At 38.1% G+C, this 17,269-nt stretch overlaps 5 protein-coding genes across 6 annotated transcripts; 2 read left to right on the top strand and 3 right to left on the bottom strand.

The window, feature by feature from the left end:
- Positions 1-111: 111 nt before the first annotated feature.
- Positions 112-1,142, bottom strand: LOC108608116 (ATP synthase mitochondrial F1 complex assembly factor 2). Its single transcript, XM_017999345.2, has 3 exons — positions 972-1,142; positions 604-911; positions 112-543 (listed from the first exon to the last, which is right to left on the bottom strand). The coding sequence occupies exons 1-3, from the start codon at positions 1,066-1,068 to the stop codon at positions 112-114; spliced, it is 837 nt and encodes a 278-aa protein (XP_017854834.1). The 5' UTR covers positions 1,069-1,142.
- Positions 1,143-1,678: 536 nt separating this feature from the next.
- LOC108608115 lies at positions 1,679-2,946 on the bottom strand. Its single transcript, XM_017999343.1, has 2 exons — positions 2,582-2,946; positions 1,679-2,517 (listed from the first exon to the last, which is right to left on the bottom strand). The coding sequence occupies exons 1-2, from the start codon at positions 2,833-2,835 to the stop codon at positions 1,854-1,856; spliced, it is 918 nt and encodes a 305-aa protein (XP_017854832.1). The 5' UTR covers positions 2,836-2,946; the 3' UTR covers positions 1,679-1,853.
- A 228-nt stretch (positions 2,947-3,174) lies between these two features.
- LOC108608112 (putative uncharacterized protein DDB_G0271606) lies at positions 3,175-5,059 on the top strand. The gene is made up of 2 exons (XM_017999340.1): positions 3,175-3,657; positions 3,720-5,059. Exons 1-2 carry the CDS (start codon positions 3,314-3,316, stop codon positions 4,819-4,821), a joined length of 1,446 nt encoding a protein of 481 aa, XP_017854829.1. The 5' UTR covers positions 3,175-3,313; the 3' UTR covers positions 4,822-5,059.
- Positions 5,060-5,268: 209 nt separating this feature from the next.
- On the top strand, positions 5,269-10,183 carry LOC108596792 (venom dipeptidyl peptidase 4). 2 transcript variants are annotated; one of them, XM_017982907.2, is made up of 6 exons: positions 5,269-5,408; positions 7,230-7,324; positions 7,397-8,313; positions 8,721-9,463; positions 9,725-9,930; positions 9,990-10,183. In XM_017982907.2, exons 1-6 carry the CDS (start codon positions 5,309-5,311, stop codon positions 10,095-10,097), a joined length of 2,169 nt encoding a protein of 722 aa, XP_017838396.1. In that variant the 5' UTR covers positions 5,269-5,308; the 3' UTR covers positions 10,098-10,183. The 2 variants fall into 2 exon arrangements, with proteins under 2 accessions (XP_017838396.1, XP_017838388.1); XM_017982899.1 differs by lacking the exon at positions 5,269-5,408 and adding an exon at positions 5,956-6,224.
- Positions 10,184-15,860: 5,677 nt separating this feature from the next.
- On the bottom strand, positions 15,861-16,844 carry LOC108601324 (proteasome subunit alpha type-1). Its single transcript, XM_017989226.2, has one exon. It carries the CDS (start codon positions 16,757-16,759, stop codon positions 15,947-15,949), a length of 813 nt encoding a protein of 270 aa, XP_017844715.2. The 5' UTR covers positions 16,760-16,844; the 3' UTR covers positions 15,861-15,946.
- Between the last annotated feature and the right edge of the window lie 425 nt (positions 16,845-17,269).

The raw sequence follows: 17,269 nt of genomic DNA, 5'->3' as shown, positions 1-17,269 counted from the left end.
CAGCTGGTTGCAAATTGTACCAGACATCGATATATTACACAGCAGCTGTTGTCGAAATTCAATTGGTAATTAAAATATAGAATCCATATGATAAACAATTTACAAGCCCGTTTATAATAGTAACTTTTCTTTAACAAAGTGTTCGGAACAATTCAGATGCACAAACAACACAGCAGCCGCCAAACGTGCTTGTAATTCCTGTTGGCTCAAGTCATGAGACCACTCAACGCGTCCCCAGAACTTAATCTGATATTCCTCTTCCAGGCGAGCCAGAGCAACCGCTTTTTCCACTGTTATTTGCTGCTCCATGACTGCACAGGCTAGCACAATAGATTTGAGCGTATCCACAGCAAAAATATAACCGTGCAATGTTTCCAGGTCGTAAGAGTGGAAATGCTTGGCTATTTTCATCTTATCCGCATCTGTGATTTGGGGCGGTGTAATGTTCAATGTTTTCTGCAAGTTGGTTTCAAATCGTTGATTAAACCAATTGATTAATGGATCCCACTCATTGTGCTGCAACTCCTGCAAGTCCTGTTCGTCCTAAGAGAGCGAAGAACAATATTGAAATAATGTGCATTTATAGCCTTTGCTCCAACTTACATCATATTGGAATAGCACTGTATCCGTGGGCACAAAGTTTAACAAATAGTTAACCATATCTATTTTGTTAAGGTTATTAGGATTGTCAATGGCCGTAAAGCAAAGCGCCGAAATGTGCATACGAGAGCGTTCAATGTGATCCTTCTGGCTATCAAACTCGGTGGCCACAGCAATTGCCAGAGGCTCGCTCTTGACCGTAAACAATGTTCCCTTGGGGGTCTTGAGCTTGCGATGGTCCAGGGTCACCTCATAACCAGTGTCACTGCACAGCACCGATGTCTGCTTGTAGAATCTTTTGGGTGGAGTTGCTATACAAATGCCGGTTGTTATGAAATCAAAATGTGTGTTTCATCTCTGAGTGTACTAACCATATTGACGCACTGCGACGAGAGTGTTGTTCTGTCTTCTGATAGAGCTTCCTATGCGCAGGGCGCGCAGTGTATTCAGTAATATGCTTGCGCTCATTTTTATTAATATAAACTTTGTTTTTAAAACTTTAATGCACGACACTCTTACCAGTGTGACCGTATAGAGCAAAGGGTAAAAAACGCAATATTTTGTTTGAATAGGCAGTTAGAAGATAAGTTTATGAAACTGTTACTAGTAGCAGGTATTTTAAAAAAGTGTATTTATTTATTTCATTTATTTAGAATACCTTATTACGGTATGCTAAACTATTTTAAGCCTAGAAGCTATTTGCTATTGCTATTTAATACCATAAATTAATGGAGTACAATTAAATAGAATAAGCTGTTTTAATGTATTATAATTTACATATATATGATAGATCAGGTGCCAAATATACAATTTAAAGCTATAAAGTACATAGGACAGGATATTTACAAAAATGCATTGGTGGTGTTTTCCGTCCATTGGACTCTTAACAAATTTATCCAATTGAACAAATACTATAAGATCTTTATAGTAAATAGCTACAATGCCAATAAGAAAATTTGACAGTATTACATCTATATTTATGAGGATGGCTGGTGTGAGGTATTCCAAACTTTATTTTATCTTCCATCAGTAGTAAAAAAGTATTTTAAGTATTGGTAGGAGTATTATTAGTTGTAAACATTGGTTTTGCTTCATTTGGCTTTATTATGAAGAAATATAAATTTAAACTTCTTCGGATTTCACTTTGCTTATAATGATGAAGGAACTCAAAATATTCTAACTTAAAAAAACGCAGCGGAGATCACAAATATTCAATGACTGCTTAGTTCATTATTACTAATACTATTTCCTTATTAAAAAGATTGTCTTGCGCTTAAGCTGGGATTCGATACAATACCGCGTTTGTCCAGGAACATAGACCACTGTTCCTGTTGGTGCAGCCAACAGTCAAAAAGCTGCTCATAGTGTAAACTCTCACGCTCCTTAATCTCCAACATAGCCTTCTCGGCTTCAACTCTCTTGGCCAGAACCTCGTTCTCCTCACGCAAACGCTCAATTTGTGCCATGGTGATCTGTCCAGTGCGTGGCATGATGCTACGTTGCTGTCGACGGTGCCGGCGCATGCTGGGAAATTCTAGAAACAAAGTTGGGCTAGCTGATGTTAATGTGCGATTGGCTGGTGCCAAAGGTGCTCGTATGTGCGCATCGATTTCCATTTCAGACTTGAATTCAGCTTTAACCCAAACAGTCTCTGATTTAATTTCATTGGGTAGTCGTTGACTGTCCAAGAAGGCGCAATCATCCGGGTCCTGATCGAGACTATAGCTCTTGCAATCATGTCGAGAGAATGGGGTTAAGCTAGGCAGCTCCTTACGAACTTTAGTCTCGACGGCTTCCATTGTTTTGTTTTCGCTTAGAGCTGCAGTGCTCTGCGGTTGGAACATGCTGTCAACTAGATTAAATAGTCGCCAAGTGGATTTATATTGCGGATCAGCCTCAATGCGACCGCGCTCTAAGCTGTAAATAAATATAGAAATTATTTCATCAGATGATGAAACCAGGACGTCATTGTTCAACTCACATGTATTTATTGTGGTAGCTGTTAATGCGGCGCCGCACCTCCTGTTTATTTAGTTTTATGCGTTGCTGTTGCATTGCGTAAGATATATCACGATAAACCATCAGATTCTCTATGTAAGATGTAATATTGGGCAGATGCTCGCGCCATAGTTTAACCAAAGTAATTTCCTCATAGGAAGTGTAGTATCGCAAACGTTGTTTCGGATTTGGAGCTCGCTTAAGTGCTCTGTTATCGTAATTTTCTGGGTCACTCATATTGCTGTTTTTAATGTAGTGCGTGCAACTCTACTTAAATTTATAAACTACAAACGCATTCAGCATGCACACTTTCAATTTATTTACGTTTGCATCTTGTTGCAATTTTGTAACGAGTTAACTGTTTTAGTGCTGAGAAAAAAATTTGCACGATTAATCGATTAGAAATGAAAACCTAACGAATGGTATTTAAAAAGTACATACTTGCCACTTGCGATAGTGCTCTTTGGAAATAAATATTTCGACTCGTTACTTTATGCTGCTCGTGATACAGAACAAGTGGGTAGCTATCGTTTGGGTAATCGGTGGCATCCCTGTTGTTGATTTTCTATGTGAAAAACCAAATAGCTTGTGTATTATAAATGCCGTAAAAGCGAGTAATTGTCTAATTGCGTTTGCTTAGTGTCTCGCATTACATAGTAACTTGTGTGGGCTTTTAAACGCAGCGATACAGAAAACGCAGCCTCTTGCCCAACGTATGGAATACGAAAATTTGTCGCTGAATATTGGTGGAGGGAGCGCTGTGGCCGGTTCCGCGAATACGAATGTGAATGCGAATGAGGCGGAACAGCAACCCAATATGTGTGGTGGACAGGAGGTACTAGAGGTTAAGGCAAAAGAGAAGGCGCGACGCTATTGGTCGCCCAGCGAGGAGGAGCGCTTGTATGAGATCTGGGGACGCGAAAACTGGCGCCTCACGCGAAATGGCAAAAACACAATATTCTTTGCCCAGTGGTCAGAGGAGCTTCACGAGCGTTATGCAGTTGATGTAAAGCCCGAAGAAATACAAATGAAAGTGAATCAAACAAGAGCTAAATTTCGGTAAGCTATGGCAACTAAAATAGTTAAGAGATACATACTAAGAGTTTATTTTTTTGTTAAAGGCAAGTGAAAAAACAGCTGCAAAATGATCCAGCCACCTTTCCAACGCGATGGAAGAAGTACGACATGATAAATCGCATACTTAAGAATTTACACAGGCCCAAGAATGCGGAGCCAATACCGCCAGAGGTGCTGCTTAATAATAGGGATGTTTCGCCCATAAGAGAGGAAGATCTGCAGCAACAAACACAACACGAACCACAACGACAGCAGCAACCGCAAGCCCAAGCCCATGCCATACGCATTGTGAATGTTGAGCCATCGAGCAATCAGTTCTACAGCAACAATAATAGCAACAGCAACAACAGCAGTAGCAACAATAATAATAACAACAACAGCACTCTTAACTTTAGCACCGAATTGTTCACGGATCAGTACGACGAAGTCAAGCAGGAGTACGATGATGAGGATTATCGTTCTCTACCATTTCAAGAGCAAATACAACAGTATTCTCCAGCAGAGTCTGCACAGTTGCTCGAGCTGCAAACACCACTGCAGCAGCAGCAGCAACAACAACAGCAAATTCAGCAACCACAACATCAACAATACCAGTCCGAGTATACGCAGCAAAGCTATGCTGGCGCTCCAGCTACTGCTTATCACAACAATACTAACAACGGCGGCACCAGCACCAACAGCAACAGCAACAACGTTGTCGCCAGCTCGTCCATTAATCCACAGGCCATTACAGCTGTCGCCTACATAAACAGCAGCAACAACACCATTAGCGTGGCAACTAGCAATACCAATAGTAATGGTAGCATGCAACCTCCAGTTGCCACAGCTGTTAGCAATAGTAATACTGGTGCGGCAAGCGGTTCTTCCACGCCCATACCTACACCACGTAAGCGTGGGCGGCCCTTTGGCTCAGCCGCGCTCCAAAGCGATTCGCTGGAAGCTCTCTTCATGGATGAAATGCGCCGCAAGAATCAATTGCTGGCTGAGCAGACGAAAATCGCCCGACAGCGTTTGGAGCTGGAGGAGCGCAAGGTAGATTTATTGCAAATGTTCCTTCCCAAATGCTTGGAGCAGCAGAATAACATTGTTGCACGTATCATGCAACTGCCACAGATGCAGCAGCCGTCAATACCGCCACAGCAGTAAATTTAATACATGTATGTATATCGAGCTAAAGCGTTCTATGTTTAACACTTAAATTAGTCAACTAAGTAACAAAAAAACAATTATAAACTTAATTAAATGCAAAGAATTCAATTTCTACATGTAGGCAACAATTGTTCGATGTTGCGCGCTGCGTAATTATCGCACCATATTATGTATCAAACGGTTCTACTTTAAGCCGATGCTCTGTTTATATATCTAAGCTTAACTCTAATAAAAATACGACAAAAAATATGCTGGCGCATTTATTGATGACTGTGCAAGCTCTACAGCTTGAATTTAATGTTCGTGAAGCGCTTCCAATGAGGCATATCATTTTAAATATCATTATAAACATTTATTTTCAGATTAACTTTAGTTGTATATCGATCGCTGCAGATCTCGTGCAGTTTTTTCAAGTTCCTCAAAATACTTAAGTGTTAGAATGAAATTGTTGCCATTGGTACTTGTCCTTACTCTGAGTGATGCTATGAATATAACTGTTTCGAAATCTAAGAGGCCTTGGAAACTCAAAGAAGCTTTAAAGTCAATGTATCAGTTCGTCAATTTTAATGCTACATGGTTTAATGGTGAGTAAAATAAACTTAATATAGCAGTAATTCATTTTGAATAATTTTGCTGAGCTTAGCTAATTGGCAAATTTAAGTAATTAATAAATAAGAAAAAAATAGCCAGCAGCGCTAACTGTTAGTGAGAACAGTTGTAAAGTGTTATGGGAACACTGTTTACAGTTATTACGTCTGCATATTTACATGCGAACTAGCAATGGACGCGTCGCGACGCTTACGTTGCGTTTACTTGCGCTCACTTCACGCGCTCATCTCTAGCAAAAATGTTTCCGTTACTTTGCAGGCACTTGTTGCTATGAATACCCTAGACTTGTTAGTGCTAAGACATGATGATCGTGTGGCGATAGGAACAGCTGTTTAAAAACAAGCATAATTTTAAATAACAATTGCTTAAAAATAAAAATGATACATGCCTTACTGTGTGTACAGGGTATTTGTTAGTCGCCTATTAGTTAGTTGCTTATGGTTTTGGTAGAACAACGTTAATTACTGGATTGTGTTTGGATTTTGAATTCAGTTGACTTTATGTTGTGCCGCCGTGCGCTGCTGATAGCTCGGCAATTGCGAAATATTCACACATTATATTGTTTAGTTTGCGTGTAACAAGTTCAGTTAATATTATTGTTGTTAGTTATCTAATTATGCACAAAAAGTTGAGCTTAGTGAGCAGCGCGGCATTGGCGCTGGTCGCTGGCCTCTGCCTGGCCCATGCTGCAGTTATCAAACCAATTAACAGTGAGCAAACAGCATGGGAACTCGTCGATGCGATATATGGAACCTCCGGACTGCGGGGTTTTAATGGCACCTGGATATCAGGTTAGCTCTAGTTAAGCCTTAAGCTTGTTGACCTTTTTGTTTTCAAAAAGTAATTCACTGCATTATGCTAACGGGGGTACCCCTGAGAAATTCCCCTGCTGTGATTTTTCCCAGCTGGGCATGGGCTTATCAATAATGAACTGACAATGGCAACAAGTGTTTGTTGTTTGCCTAGAGCGTTATGAGGTCGTGTCTCCATATTTATAGAAATTTCTTAACCAAATCAATTGGGAGTTAGGGTGAACAAGTTGCAACTAGAAAATTGCAAATAAATACATAAAACATTATTGAAGATCGAATCACGAGTTTTACCGAAATATTGTACATAAAGTAATAATCAACACGCTCACTGCACTAATCTTATCGTTAATAAATTATGAGCTTTACTTAACGATAGGTATTCCCACTAGTTCATATTCGTGTCAGGGCTTATCGCTAAATAAGCAATCGAATTTTCTTTTATTGCTAAAACTTATCTTATACACATGTGTATGTAAATATGTATGAAGTAGGTAGAAAGCGTAGAGAGGAAGCTTTTTTTTATAAATTGTATTCAATGATTTGGCTGGAGCAGCTTTTACCAGATTTTAAATAGTACTACCAATGCTATATATAGTTTAGGAATTGCCACGAAAGTAAACCTGTTCATGAATGCGACTTAAAAAATTATTTATTTACCTTGCCAATCATTGTTTTGTCGAAAGCATAATGACGAATAAGACTTTGAATACTTTTAGGTAATTGAAATCTTTCAAAATTTTAATTTGGTGAAGTGATAATTACGTTAAATGAATTGAAAAACATAATTAAAAATTCGTAAGCCGCTTTGATTAATTTGTTAATTTAATGATGAGTAAATTTTGCATTACTAATGCCGCTCTCCCTCTTGCGATGTATTAGATATATATAAGGCCAATATATTGAGTATGAGTACATAGCCCTAAGGGATAAATATTTATTTATTAATTAAATCTAACTTTTAATGACTTAAATATATCTTTACAGATGAGGAATTTTATTACACTGCCAGCGATAAATCTATACGTAAATATAATGCCGCCGCCAATACTACGAGCGTTTTTCTGGATGCCAGCTTTTTGGTAAATTAAAAAAAAATATATATTTTTTTATTACCTTTTTAAGTATAATAATTTTTGTTTTTAATTTTGTAGAACTCCTATAGTGGGGCAATGTTCACACTCTCGCCAGACAATTCAAAAATTCTAGTGCGCTACAATTTGACAGAGAAGTTTCGTCACTCGTATGTGGCACAATACGATGTGTACGACATTGCCACAAAGAAGTCAATCAAGATGCACAAAGGCGAGAAGCTGCAGTACTGCGGCTGGTCGCCGCTGCAGGATAGACTGGCCTATGTTTATCTGAACAACGTCTATGTACACTTTAGTGAGGAGAAAGAGGTGCAAATCACAGATGACGGCGTAGATGGGATTGTGTATAACGGTGTGCCCGATTGGGTCTATGAGGAGGAGGTGCTGAGCAGTGGACATGCACTCTGGTGGTCCCCAGATGGCAACAAGCTGGCTGTTGGCTTTTTTAACGACACCAAAGTGGAGACATTTAGATACACCCTCTATGGCGATACCAGTGACAACTATGCGCAGTATCCGCATGAGGAGCAACTCAAGTACCCCAAGCCAGGCACACCCAATCCCGTGGTGAATGTGCGCGTCTATGATCTGAGCAGCACTGTGCCTGTTATGAAGCTCATTGGCGCACCTGTGAACATTGTGGGTGATGATCATATTCTGGAGCATGTGGTGTGGACGGATAGCAGTCATTTGCTCATTACCTGGCTTAACAGGCGTCAGAATCTGGCCACAATGCAGCGCTGTACGCAAAGCGGCGAGTGCACGGAGATCAAACGTCTCGACGAGCCCCATGGCTGGATTAATATTGATACACCCAAGTGTCTGAGCAATGGCATCAATTGTATATTTACATACTGGATCGATGACTGGCTGCAGGTCTGGAATCTCAATCTGCTCACTGGAGAAAACATTTGGAAAAGGCGTGGCCGGTTTACTGTGCTCAATATCTACGGCTACGATGAAGTTAACGACAGACTGTAAGTTCTCTATTCATTAAAAGCGTTAGGCCAAATATCTCATTCAGCTAATATTTCATACACTTTAAATGCACTCAGATATTCAAAAAGCTACAGTAGTAAATAAGAGCCCAGAAAACTTGGAATTGAATAGTGATGAATCAGCATCGACGATCGAGCGAGGTACATTTTTCGACATCGGTCGAGAGTGTGTCGTGGCATACGTTGTAATGAATTTTAACATCAACGCGGGGTATAGACAGATAGACAAACATGTCCCAATAGACTCAGATGGGTCTTCTAGGGTCGGAGATGTCTTGCTATACCCTTTTCCATTTTTCTTTTTAAATGTCAAAGTGCATACAAATGTTATAGTAGTTATTTTTCTTTAAAATATGTTTATTAAAAATTACTCTTTTTGATTTTAGTTACTATCAAGCCACTCAGCTGGGAAGTCCCGATGTTTATCATGTCTATCGCAATGATATTTGCCTCAGTTGTCATATGGAAGATGCCGATGGCACTGAATGTCTTTCGGCTAGCGCCAGCTTTAGCAAAGGGTACTCCTACTATAGCATCTCATGCACCGGCCCCAATCCAGTTTATACACGCATCTTCAAGATGACGCCGACGTCAATGGAACAAATCAACGACTGGGAACCAAATGCAGCCTATCGCGCCAAATTGGCCACCAAGCTGCGTCCAAGCTATAGTTTTATCAATGTTAAGCTGAAGGATGGCAGCTTTGGCATTTGCAAACTGGCGCTGCCGCCAGGCTTTGATGATAAGAAGAAGTATCCCATGATTGTGGTCGTCTATGGCGGTCCCAACTCTGTGCGTGTTACCAACAGCTTTACTGTAGGTTTTGAGGCCTTTGTAACCACAAACAGGGACACGATTTACGCCTATATCGATGGACGCGGCACAGGAAACAAGGGCAAAGATTTGCTATTCTCAGTCAACAATGATTTGGGCGATCACGAAGTGGAGGATCAGCTGCATGTGACCAAGTGGCTGCAAATCTTTTTGGGCTTTGTGGATCCCGAACGTACAGCCATTTGGGGCTGGAGCTATGGTGGCTATATGACAGCCAAGACGATTGAGGCTGATGATAAGCGTGTCTTCCAGTGCGGGGTCGCTGTGGCACCAGTGACCTCCTGGCTGTACTATGGTAAGTAAAAATTAAAAGAACAAAATATGTTTGGCGAACAAATGCGTTTCAAATCTGTGGCCGTCATAATTGACATAAGCAAAAGATATGTTCTAAAAATAGTAAACAAGTTTCAAGTTAACTTAAAATTTTTTAAATAAGCTTTGTCATTGAATCTATAAATAATATCGACCGTTCAATTAAGCAATACAAATGCACCACGCTTAGCTAAAATATGATTTAATTTTTAGCTATGACTGACGTTCTTTTTATTTTTTATAGATACCATTTATACAGAACGCTATATGGGTCTGCCTGATAGCAATGCGCAAAAGTATAATGAGAGCGATACCTACAAGAATTTAGAGAATTTCCGCACGCATGACTTTTTGTTAGTACACGGCTCTGGGGACGACAATGTGCATTACCAACACTCTCTGCTTTTGGCCAAGCGACTGCAAAGGGCCGACATACAATTTGAGGAGCAGGTAAGCTGCTTAACTTAGACAAGTCATGCTTGTATACTAATATAATTGTTTCTTTTTAGACTTATACAGATGAGAACCATGGCATTGGCAATGCTTTGCCGCATTTGTATCATACCATTGACCGTTTCTTTGCCAACTGCCTGAATTTAGATACCAATGAAGCTTGAATTGTATGCTAGCTAAGTTATCTAGTCAATTAACAATTGTACAGTTGCCTTTTATATGTATTAATAAACGTTTTATGTAAATCTAAGTTTAGACAGAGTCATAATACAACACGTGTCTATGTAAGGAACACAAGCAACCAGCTTTGAGGTTGGCTTTTGTTGTTCCTGTGTGCTGTGTGTTGTGCAACTTGAAACAATTTGTGACATTTGACAGATTAAATTCACCAACGGATTTTCAGCGGCACGTGTAGCGTGTGTTGGCGTTCCGATGAAGAATGAATGTTGACTCTATTGTTTTTTACATTTGGTTTGTTATATCAGCAAGTGGCTTAGCTAAAGAGTTAGCATGCGCTTTGCTATGATTTATCTATGAGTATATTTTACTTATCATGGGTTCAAATAATGCTTGACTGTCAGTAAGTGTTAAATGCAAATACAAGTAATTAGTCCGTTGGTCTAAAATACGGTGCTGTGCGTTTTTGTTGTATAATGTTAGGCACTTAATTATTTTCAGTTGACAGTCTCATTTATTTATATATAGTATATACTAGAGTAAAATTAAACCTAACTTGCAGTTAGGCAAAACATATTTTAACATTTTAATTACTCTTTTCATTATTAAAACTAATATTTGATTATGACATAGACTTTCTACTTATATTTTAATGCTCTTGGAAATATTTGCTTGAGTTTTTTTTTTTTAAATAAATGTGGCAAATTTTTATATACAATCGGTTTAATATATATAATTTAATATATGTTAAATTATCGCTCAGAGCCAATCAATCTGGTAACATAAACTTTTATATTATTACATTGATTAAGCAAGCAAATATTACATTGTATTTATATTACAGCGCAATGTATTTAAAAAAGTTTGGGATTTGGAATTTTTTATTGCGTGTTTGCAATGTAATAGTCTCGATAATAAAGGCCAATAACGAATGCACAGAGAATTCTGGCCATGTCATTTTAATGGCCTTAAGCGACATGCAACAAAAAAATGATTCTTTACAAGCAATTTAATACTAATGCATTTTACAGCATAAACGTTTTTGAATTTAGATTCAGTATATACTACATCGAATTTTGCTATACAAACATAAAAATCTACATAAAACGCATGAAATGACCCTCGTTGCACACATGCTACCATGTATGAATATGTTATAGCAAACAAAAGGCGAGCTGTTAAAAGTATTGCATATTTTTTGGCGTGCGTGTCTCATTTTTTAATTATCAGCGCGTCGACAGCGCCCCGCTGCCGCCAATAGCAACAACAACAACAATAAAAAAAATGCAAGTTGCACGCTGACTATATAATTGTTTGCTTTATTTTCATTACTTTTTTTCACCCCACGACAATTTAACTATAGTGAAGAAAATAAACAAACAAAACTATTTGCAAAAAAGTGGCGCTGCAAAGTCTGCAGTAAAAATCTCCCAGAGCAGCTTTAATTTGCTTAACACCCGCCCGCCCATTGGCGTTGTAAGCGTTATAGCATTGTTGTTGTTGGATTTGTTCGAATCGCCTGAGGCATTATAAATGTTACAATCGGCGCGGCGATGCATAGCTGATGCGACAGCCAGAGCAAGAGTTGAAGCACAAAAATAAAAGCGAATTTCATAAAATGTTACGTTGGCAAAGGCAAGCAAAATGCAAAATCTACAGACTCGCTAAAGCAAACAAAAGCTATGCAAATAAAAATAGCCATAGTACGTGCTATATTTATTGAGTTCCTTGGCTGTAGCTGGGAGATTAAGACAAGCCAAGTTAAATTCACTGTTAATAAAATTTGGGATTTCATAGAATTTAGGTGAAAAAGGTCAACGGACTTTGAAAATAAACAGTGAATTATGAAATTGATGTGCTTTTCGGCCCAAAACATTTTTATAGCAATAAAGAACTAAAGATGGGCAAATCAAACTTTTTGATACACTTTGACTAGGCAGCAAATTTAGTGCACTCATAAAAAATACATATGAAACGAATCTCTTATATATTTTATATCTCGGGGGTTATGAAATTCTATTTTCAAAAAAAAAAGCAATCTGTTTTAGTAGTCTACATACCAAATTTGTAATCTCTTGCTCTTGTAGTGTCTAAGTTCTTGTTGCTCATTCAGACAGACGGATGAACAGATGGACATGCATTCGGAGAACTTCACGATACCCTTTTCATAATTTGAAAATATTAAAGTGTATAAAATGCTTAGGTCCGCACAAAAATTGGCTAAAAATACACACACACGTGTTTTTATAATTTATTCTGTGGAACTCCAAGACTCTGCATTTATTTTTCTAACGAAAAAGATGCCACATGCATGGCTTAAGGATGGAACCACAATAACTTCCTAGAAATCATACCACTGATTTTCTAATGCTTTTTGCTCTTTTGGCCAACTAAAAGACACGTGTCTGAACGGTTGATCTAACATCAAATCAATCGATACATATAATGCTATTTTTATATGTGGTACATTTATATGCAAGGCAAAAGGCAAACTTGGCTCCGATGTGTTTTTGTGGGGCCAATTGAAGCACTGCAAAGTGTATTTCGTGCAGCAATTTAAGCGGCTAAAGCGTCTAATACTGTTTCAGGCAACATCGCGTATACGCAACGTGCACCATGTTCATACATAACTCAAAACGCCTCTTTTTTCGTGCTTGTACGCACTGCAGGATTTATGTGTATGTCATTACTTTTGTGCATTTTTTTTCGGATCGTTGTTATTCCCTTGGCGCGTTGCTTATGTCGGCTTGTTGTTCATGCGAGTAGCAAGGCAGCTCTTAAATAATACTTGCTTGCTTATATTTTAGGCAAACCTTTCATATTAATTTCAATTTATAAACTTTTAAAGTTGTAACTTAAACTTTACTTTGGTGCACATAGAAACTTTTGTGATTTGCTCACACGTTCATAACTTGTCTATTAAACAACTTAAAACTCAATTATTTTAAATGCAAATATTTACATGCAAGATATCCGACGGCCCGAGGCGAAGACTATCAAAAATACTTGGGAAAAAACTCAGAAGAAATCAAGATACGAGTACGAGCACGAGCACGAGCAGTTGTAGCAAGTTTCAACTCAAACTAAACTAAAAGTGCTTAATTGCAGCTACATGTGCATGTTGCTTAAACAAAAAACTTGTTGTTACTTGTAAGAACGTCGAAGAACCAAAATTAAACTTGCTTCTCATATGGGCCGCCATCTGACCATAAACACTCGCTGCATTGTTTATTTTTTATTGAATTTCCTGCACAAAATCATGACAAAATGTGAAAGCTGTGTGGAAATATATCAAGCTAAGGCGAAAAGTTTACAGGATAACCAAGAGCATGGAGGGCACGTGTCGCTTGGACTGGAGTGTAGCCAAGTGCACTCTAGCCTAGTTTACACTTGCCCTTAGCCACACTTGCAGGCAATGTGTGCAATTTGCTGTCTCATATTTCTATGCCAAAAATATCTCTGTGTGTGTGTGTGTAAATATAAAAGGGATTTGACATTTTTCGTAGCCCGACTTATGATATTTTATTACATTTAAATGAATTTAATTTTGTGGCACAAAAGAAAAAATGCAAATGCAAAGCGTTTTAGGAAATTCTATAAAGTTACTTTGCCTTAACTTTTACATTGTGCGCAATTGTGGAATGCTTAATTCCCAGAGTCCAGTGCCTAACTTGCCTCATAAAATATTCATATGCTGAAGCATAATTTTGCCAATGGAAACTGCTGATGATGCCCCCGGAAAAAGGATTGGGCATACATAATAATCGCATAATGTGTCAGCTAGTGTGTTTTGTTGTGCTGCGGTTTATTTAGCGTAAAAATTTCAATACGTTGCACCAAATAGATATATATCAATGACTGCCATTTTCATATTTTGCATACAGATATATATTACATTACGTGCTATGTAGGAATAAAGTAGATATTCAAGACGGAATTTAAAGCGTACTTTGAATTAATTATTTTTTCTCTTTTGTTATATTGCCATACTTTAGATACAATTATTTCTGTAAATAGAAATGTTCAATTAAAATACTACGAACCATTATTCCTTTTTGTGATACTATATTCTTAATTTTTTATTTAGTTGCTCATTAAAAATTTCCTTACGTTAAATTTACTTTCTGCTTAGCTACTAAATATTTATCATTTTAGATCTATGGGTCTTAGTGAAAAGCAGTCCTAGAAAAATAGTGAACTGCATACCCGCATTCTAACTGAAACAAGAAAAAGGGTAACAAATCCGTTCGGCATCATAAAAGGGGCTTCTAGAGCTCAAGAGAGTTGTTTTAGGCCAATAAATATAAAAATATTATAAACGAATTTATAACTTTAATTATTGACTTCATAGTTATATTTGGCTAAAAATATGTCATATATTAAAGCTTGCATGAGTTTTAGATGTTGTTCTCGTTCTTTACTCACTCACACATATGAACACACTTCCACATATACACACTTCCACATATACACACTAAATGCGACGTGTCTGTCATAGTGATTGCTCTGTTAGCCCCAAAAGGACAACACCAAAGAAAAAAACCAAATATTTTCGCAAAAGAAATATTGAAAAAACAAAAGAAAAACAAGCGCGCATTAAAGATGGGCACTGCTAACGTTTTGATGCACTTTGACTAGTGATTTGCTGTAGGTCCAGACATTGATCGATCAACTCAATTTGTCTAGCTGTTATAATATATGGAGGTAAGTTCAGTTTGATTACACAACTTCACGCTACCTTGTTCTTTGATCAAGTGTAAAAAGTAAAAAAGAATGTAAGTTCAAGCTTTACGAACAAGACAGCAATTGGCCCCAAAGAGTGAACGCATTGAAGAATAAGTGCTCGAAAGCGTGGTGGAAACAGTTGTTAGAACACGCCGTGTACGATGTGGTATGAGTAAACGATATTTTCATATGTCTTTTGTTTTTTGGTTTAAATGGCACAACTAGCCAAAAACAAAGTAAATATATTAAATATTAGCAAAACTATCCAATAGCCTAGAGCAACTCTTTACTTATATACTGATGCTATGTGCAAAAATCTAAGCATAAACATTAGATATAATATTTGTAGCTCGTTTTAATAAATAAGTTCTAGTAGTCATGAACTCTTAGTGTCTTTGATATTAGCAGTTTGATCATATTATTCGATTATTATTATATATTACAAAAGTGCACAAACGATTAACATGCGTTTTTATTTTGCGATTTAGCTCAAATACCAATTGATAAAATTACAAATATTCGCGCATAACTTTAAAAGCTCTAAATAATTAGAAAAATTCAACACAAGCTTTTTTATTTAAACCCTTTGATTAGCAAAAACTTAATTGCGAATAAATGAATTAAAAAATTAAGCAGTTCCTTGATACATTTCAACAAATTTAATCTCTGACTAAAACAACGCAGCTCTTGTACAATCAAAAAATTATACACTCACTGAATTGTTTCATTCATACACTTGTCCTGTTATCTATATAGTTATTGTGGTGCAAGTTTCACGTTCCATTTAAAATGCGAGCTGTAGTGAGAGAAGAAGACAACTTCACGCTAAATTTGCGTGCCAAGGACATGTGTATAAGCGCGTCTTTCTGCCAACAGTTGGCTTGGCCTTAATCACTTTGCCCGACTTTTATTACCCTAGCATTTACATATATGTGCTTTAAAGTCTGTCTGTCTGTCTGCTGCTGTTGTGGGCGTCATGTTGCCACTCGCTTTATAAATTTTTTTGTGTCTCAGATTTGTGCTCATGCGTTTTTATACCAGAGCACGCAGCGATTTTTATTGGCGCATTATGGGCAGCTAAAGTTGGTTTAAGTCACATTGTTGTTTGATCTTAAATTTCCTCACTAAAGCCCGTTGAAGTTGGATCTATGTCGGAGGGCACAGCGCTGGGCTCCACTGTTTCCGCTGGTGTCTCTGGCGGCGTCTCGTGCCGCTCGCTGGTCTTGGCCAACTCCAGATAAGCATCGCATTCCACACTTGAAAGCAGCTTAAAAGGCTGATCCTTGCCCACAATGCCTACAGCTATCTTCAGCTCTTCATCCAACGGACACGCTCTGCTGACTGCTTGAATGCCATGCACTATGATATCATGCATGGAGCTAGTTTTGAACTCTGACAGATTGCGCTCCAAGTAAGTGCGCGAGCCTTGGGAGCGCGCTCCAATGGCCATGGCCTTGCAGTTGAGCACATTCGCGCTGGGCATCACTTGATATATATGCGCGCCCTTCTCATCATAGCCCGCCAGCAGCATTCCCACGCCATAGGGACGTCGATCGTAGCGCTGCGTGGTTATCTGCAGCTTATTGCCCAAATTAGTGACCAGACGTTGTACCGGATAAATCGTGCTGTAGCTATGCTTATAGCTCAAGCATTCGGTCCGTAGGTACCGACTCAGCAGGCGCGCATCGGCTGTTATGCCTGCTATAGATATGCCCACATGACTGTCTATGGATATAATCTTTGGCAGTGATATGCCCAACTCGGAGCTGGGCTTGCACAGTGCCACCAGCACGGCAAAGTCTTCAGTTTTGAGCGCGACTGTAGCTGTGCCTAGGTTAACCGCTTCCATTGCGTACTCCACTTGATGCAGGCGTCCTTGGGGACTCCATACTGTTACATCGCTATCGTAATGACTGCGGAACATTGTTTACTAAATATATATCACGCTATAGCACTTTAATTTTTGTTAACAAATATTTGATTAAAATTTAGCTGGCAACTTACTCTAACCAAAATTCAAAGCTAAAATATAAATATTTATATTTCAAGAATATTATTGATTACATTTTTTATCTCTTTGGAAAAGGTTCAATTGGTATATTATGTAACGCAAGCCGAGAAATTAAAATTACTTATAATATATGTATAATAACATAAAGTTTTGGATTTTAAAAAGATTAAAGAATTCACTTTAATTACTTTTAAAATACTGGCCCCGAATGACCTTAGTTATACTTGCAGGACCTGTTTGCTGCCTATAATTTCTTAAGGCACCTGCGACAATGCACAATGGGAAATTCGACTCCAAAATACATTACATCAATATATTATTCTATATATGTATGTACTAGAAATTATAACATGAAGCAAAATTAATTTTGAGCTAATTGGTTAAGAAATTATTTATATAGATTCCCATATAGTTTTCCGATCC

The sequence above is a fragment of the Drosophila busckii genome, chromosome 2L, assembly GCF_011750605.1.
Source record: "Drosophila busckii strain San Diego stock center, stock number 13000-0081.31 chromosome 2L, ASM1175060v1, whole genome shotgun sequence".
In the NCBI taxonomy this organism is placed as follows: Eukaryota; Metazoa; Arthropoda; class Insecta; order Diptera; family Drosophilidae; genus Drosophila; species Drosophila busckii.
Note: the sequence above shows the minus strand (reverse complement) of the source record. Positions and strands in the feature narration are given on the sequence as shown.

Bases quoted from the DNA above. Each gene is read 5' to 3' on its own strand.
- LOC108608116 (XM_017999345.2), bottom strand. From the start codon at position 1,068: ATGAGCGCAAGCATATTACTGAATACACTGCGCGCCCTGCGCATAGGA. The intron at 912-971 runs GTTAGTACACTC...GCATTTGTATAG, and splicing joins CGTCGCAGTGCGTCAATATG to CAACTCCACCCAAAAGATTC. The intron at 544-603 runs GTAAGTTGGAGC...TCGCTCTCTTAG, and splicing joins CAGTGCTATTCCAATATGAT to GACGAACAGGACTTGCAGGA.
- LOC108608115 (XM_017999343.1), bottom strand. From the start codon at position 2,835: ATGAGTGACCCAGAAAATTACGATAACAGAGCACTTAAGCGAGCTCCA. The intron at 2,518-2,581 runs GTGAGTTGAACA...ATTTATTTACAG, and splicing joins AGCTACCACAATAAATACAT to CTTAGAGCGCGGTCGCATTG.
- LOC108608112 (XM_017999340.1), top strand. From the start codon at position 3,314: ATGGAATACGAAAATTTGTCGCTGAATATTGGTGGAGGGAGCGCTGTG. The intron at 3,658-3,719 runs GTAAGCTATGGC...TTTTTGTTAAAG, and splicing joins CAAACAAGAGCTAAATTTCG to GCAAGTGAAAAAACAGCTGC.
- LOC108596792 (XM_017982899.1), top strand. From the start codon at position 6,050: ATGCACAAAAAGTTGAGCTTAGTGAGCAGCGCGGCATTGGCGCTGGTC. The intron at 7,325-7,396 runs GTAAATTAAAAA...TTAATTTTGTAG, and splicing joins TTCTGGATGCCAGCTTTTTG to AACTCCTATAGTGGGGCAAT. The intron at 8,314-8,720 runs GTAAGTTCTCTA...TTTTGATTTTAG, and splicing joins GATGAAGTTAACGACAGACT to TTACTATCAAGCCACTCAGC.
- LOC108601324 (XM_017989226.2), bottom strand. From the start codon at position 16,759: ATGTTCCGCAGTCATTACGATAGCGATGTAACAGTATGGAGTCCCCAA.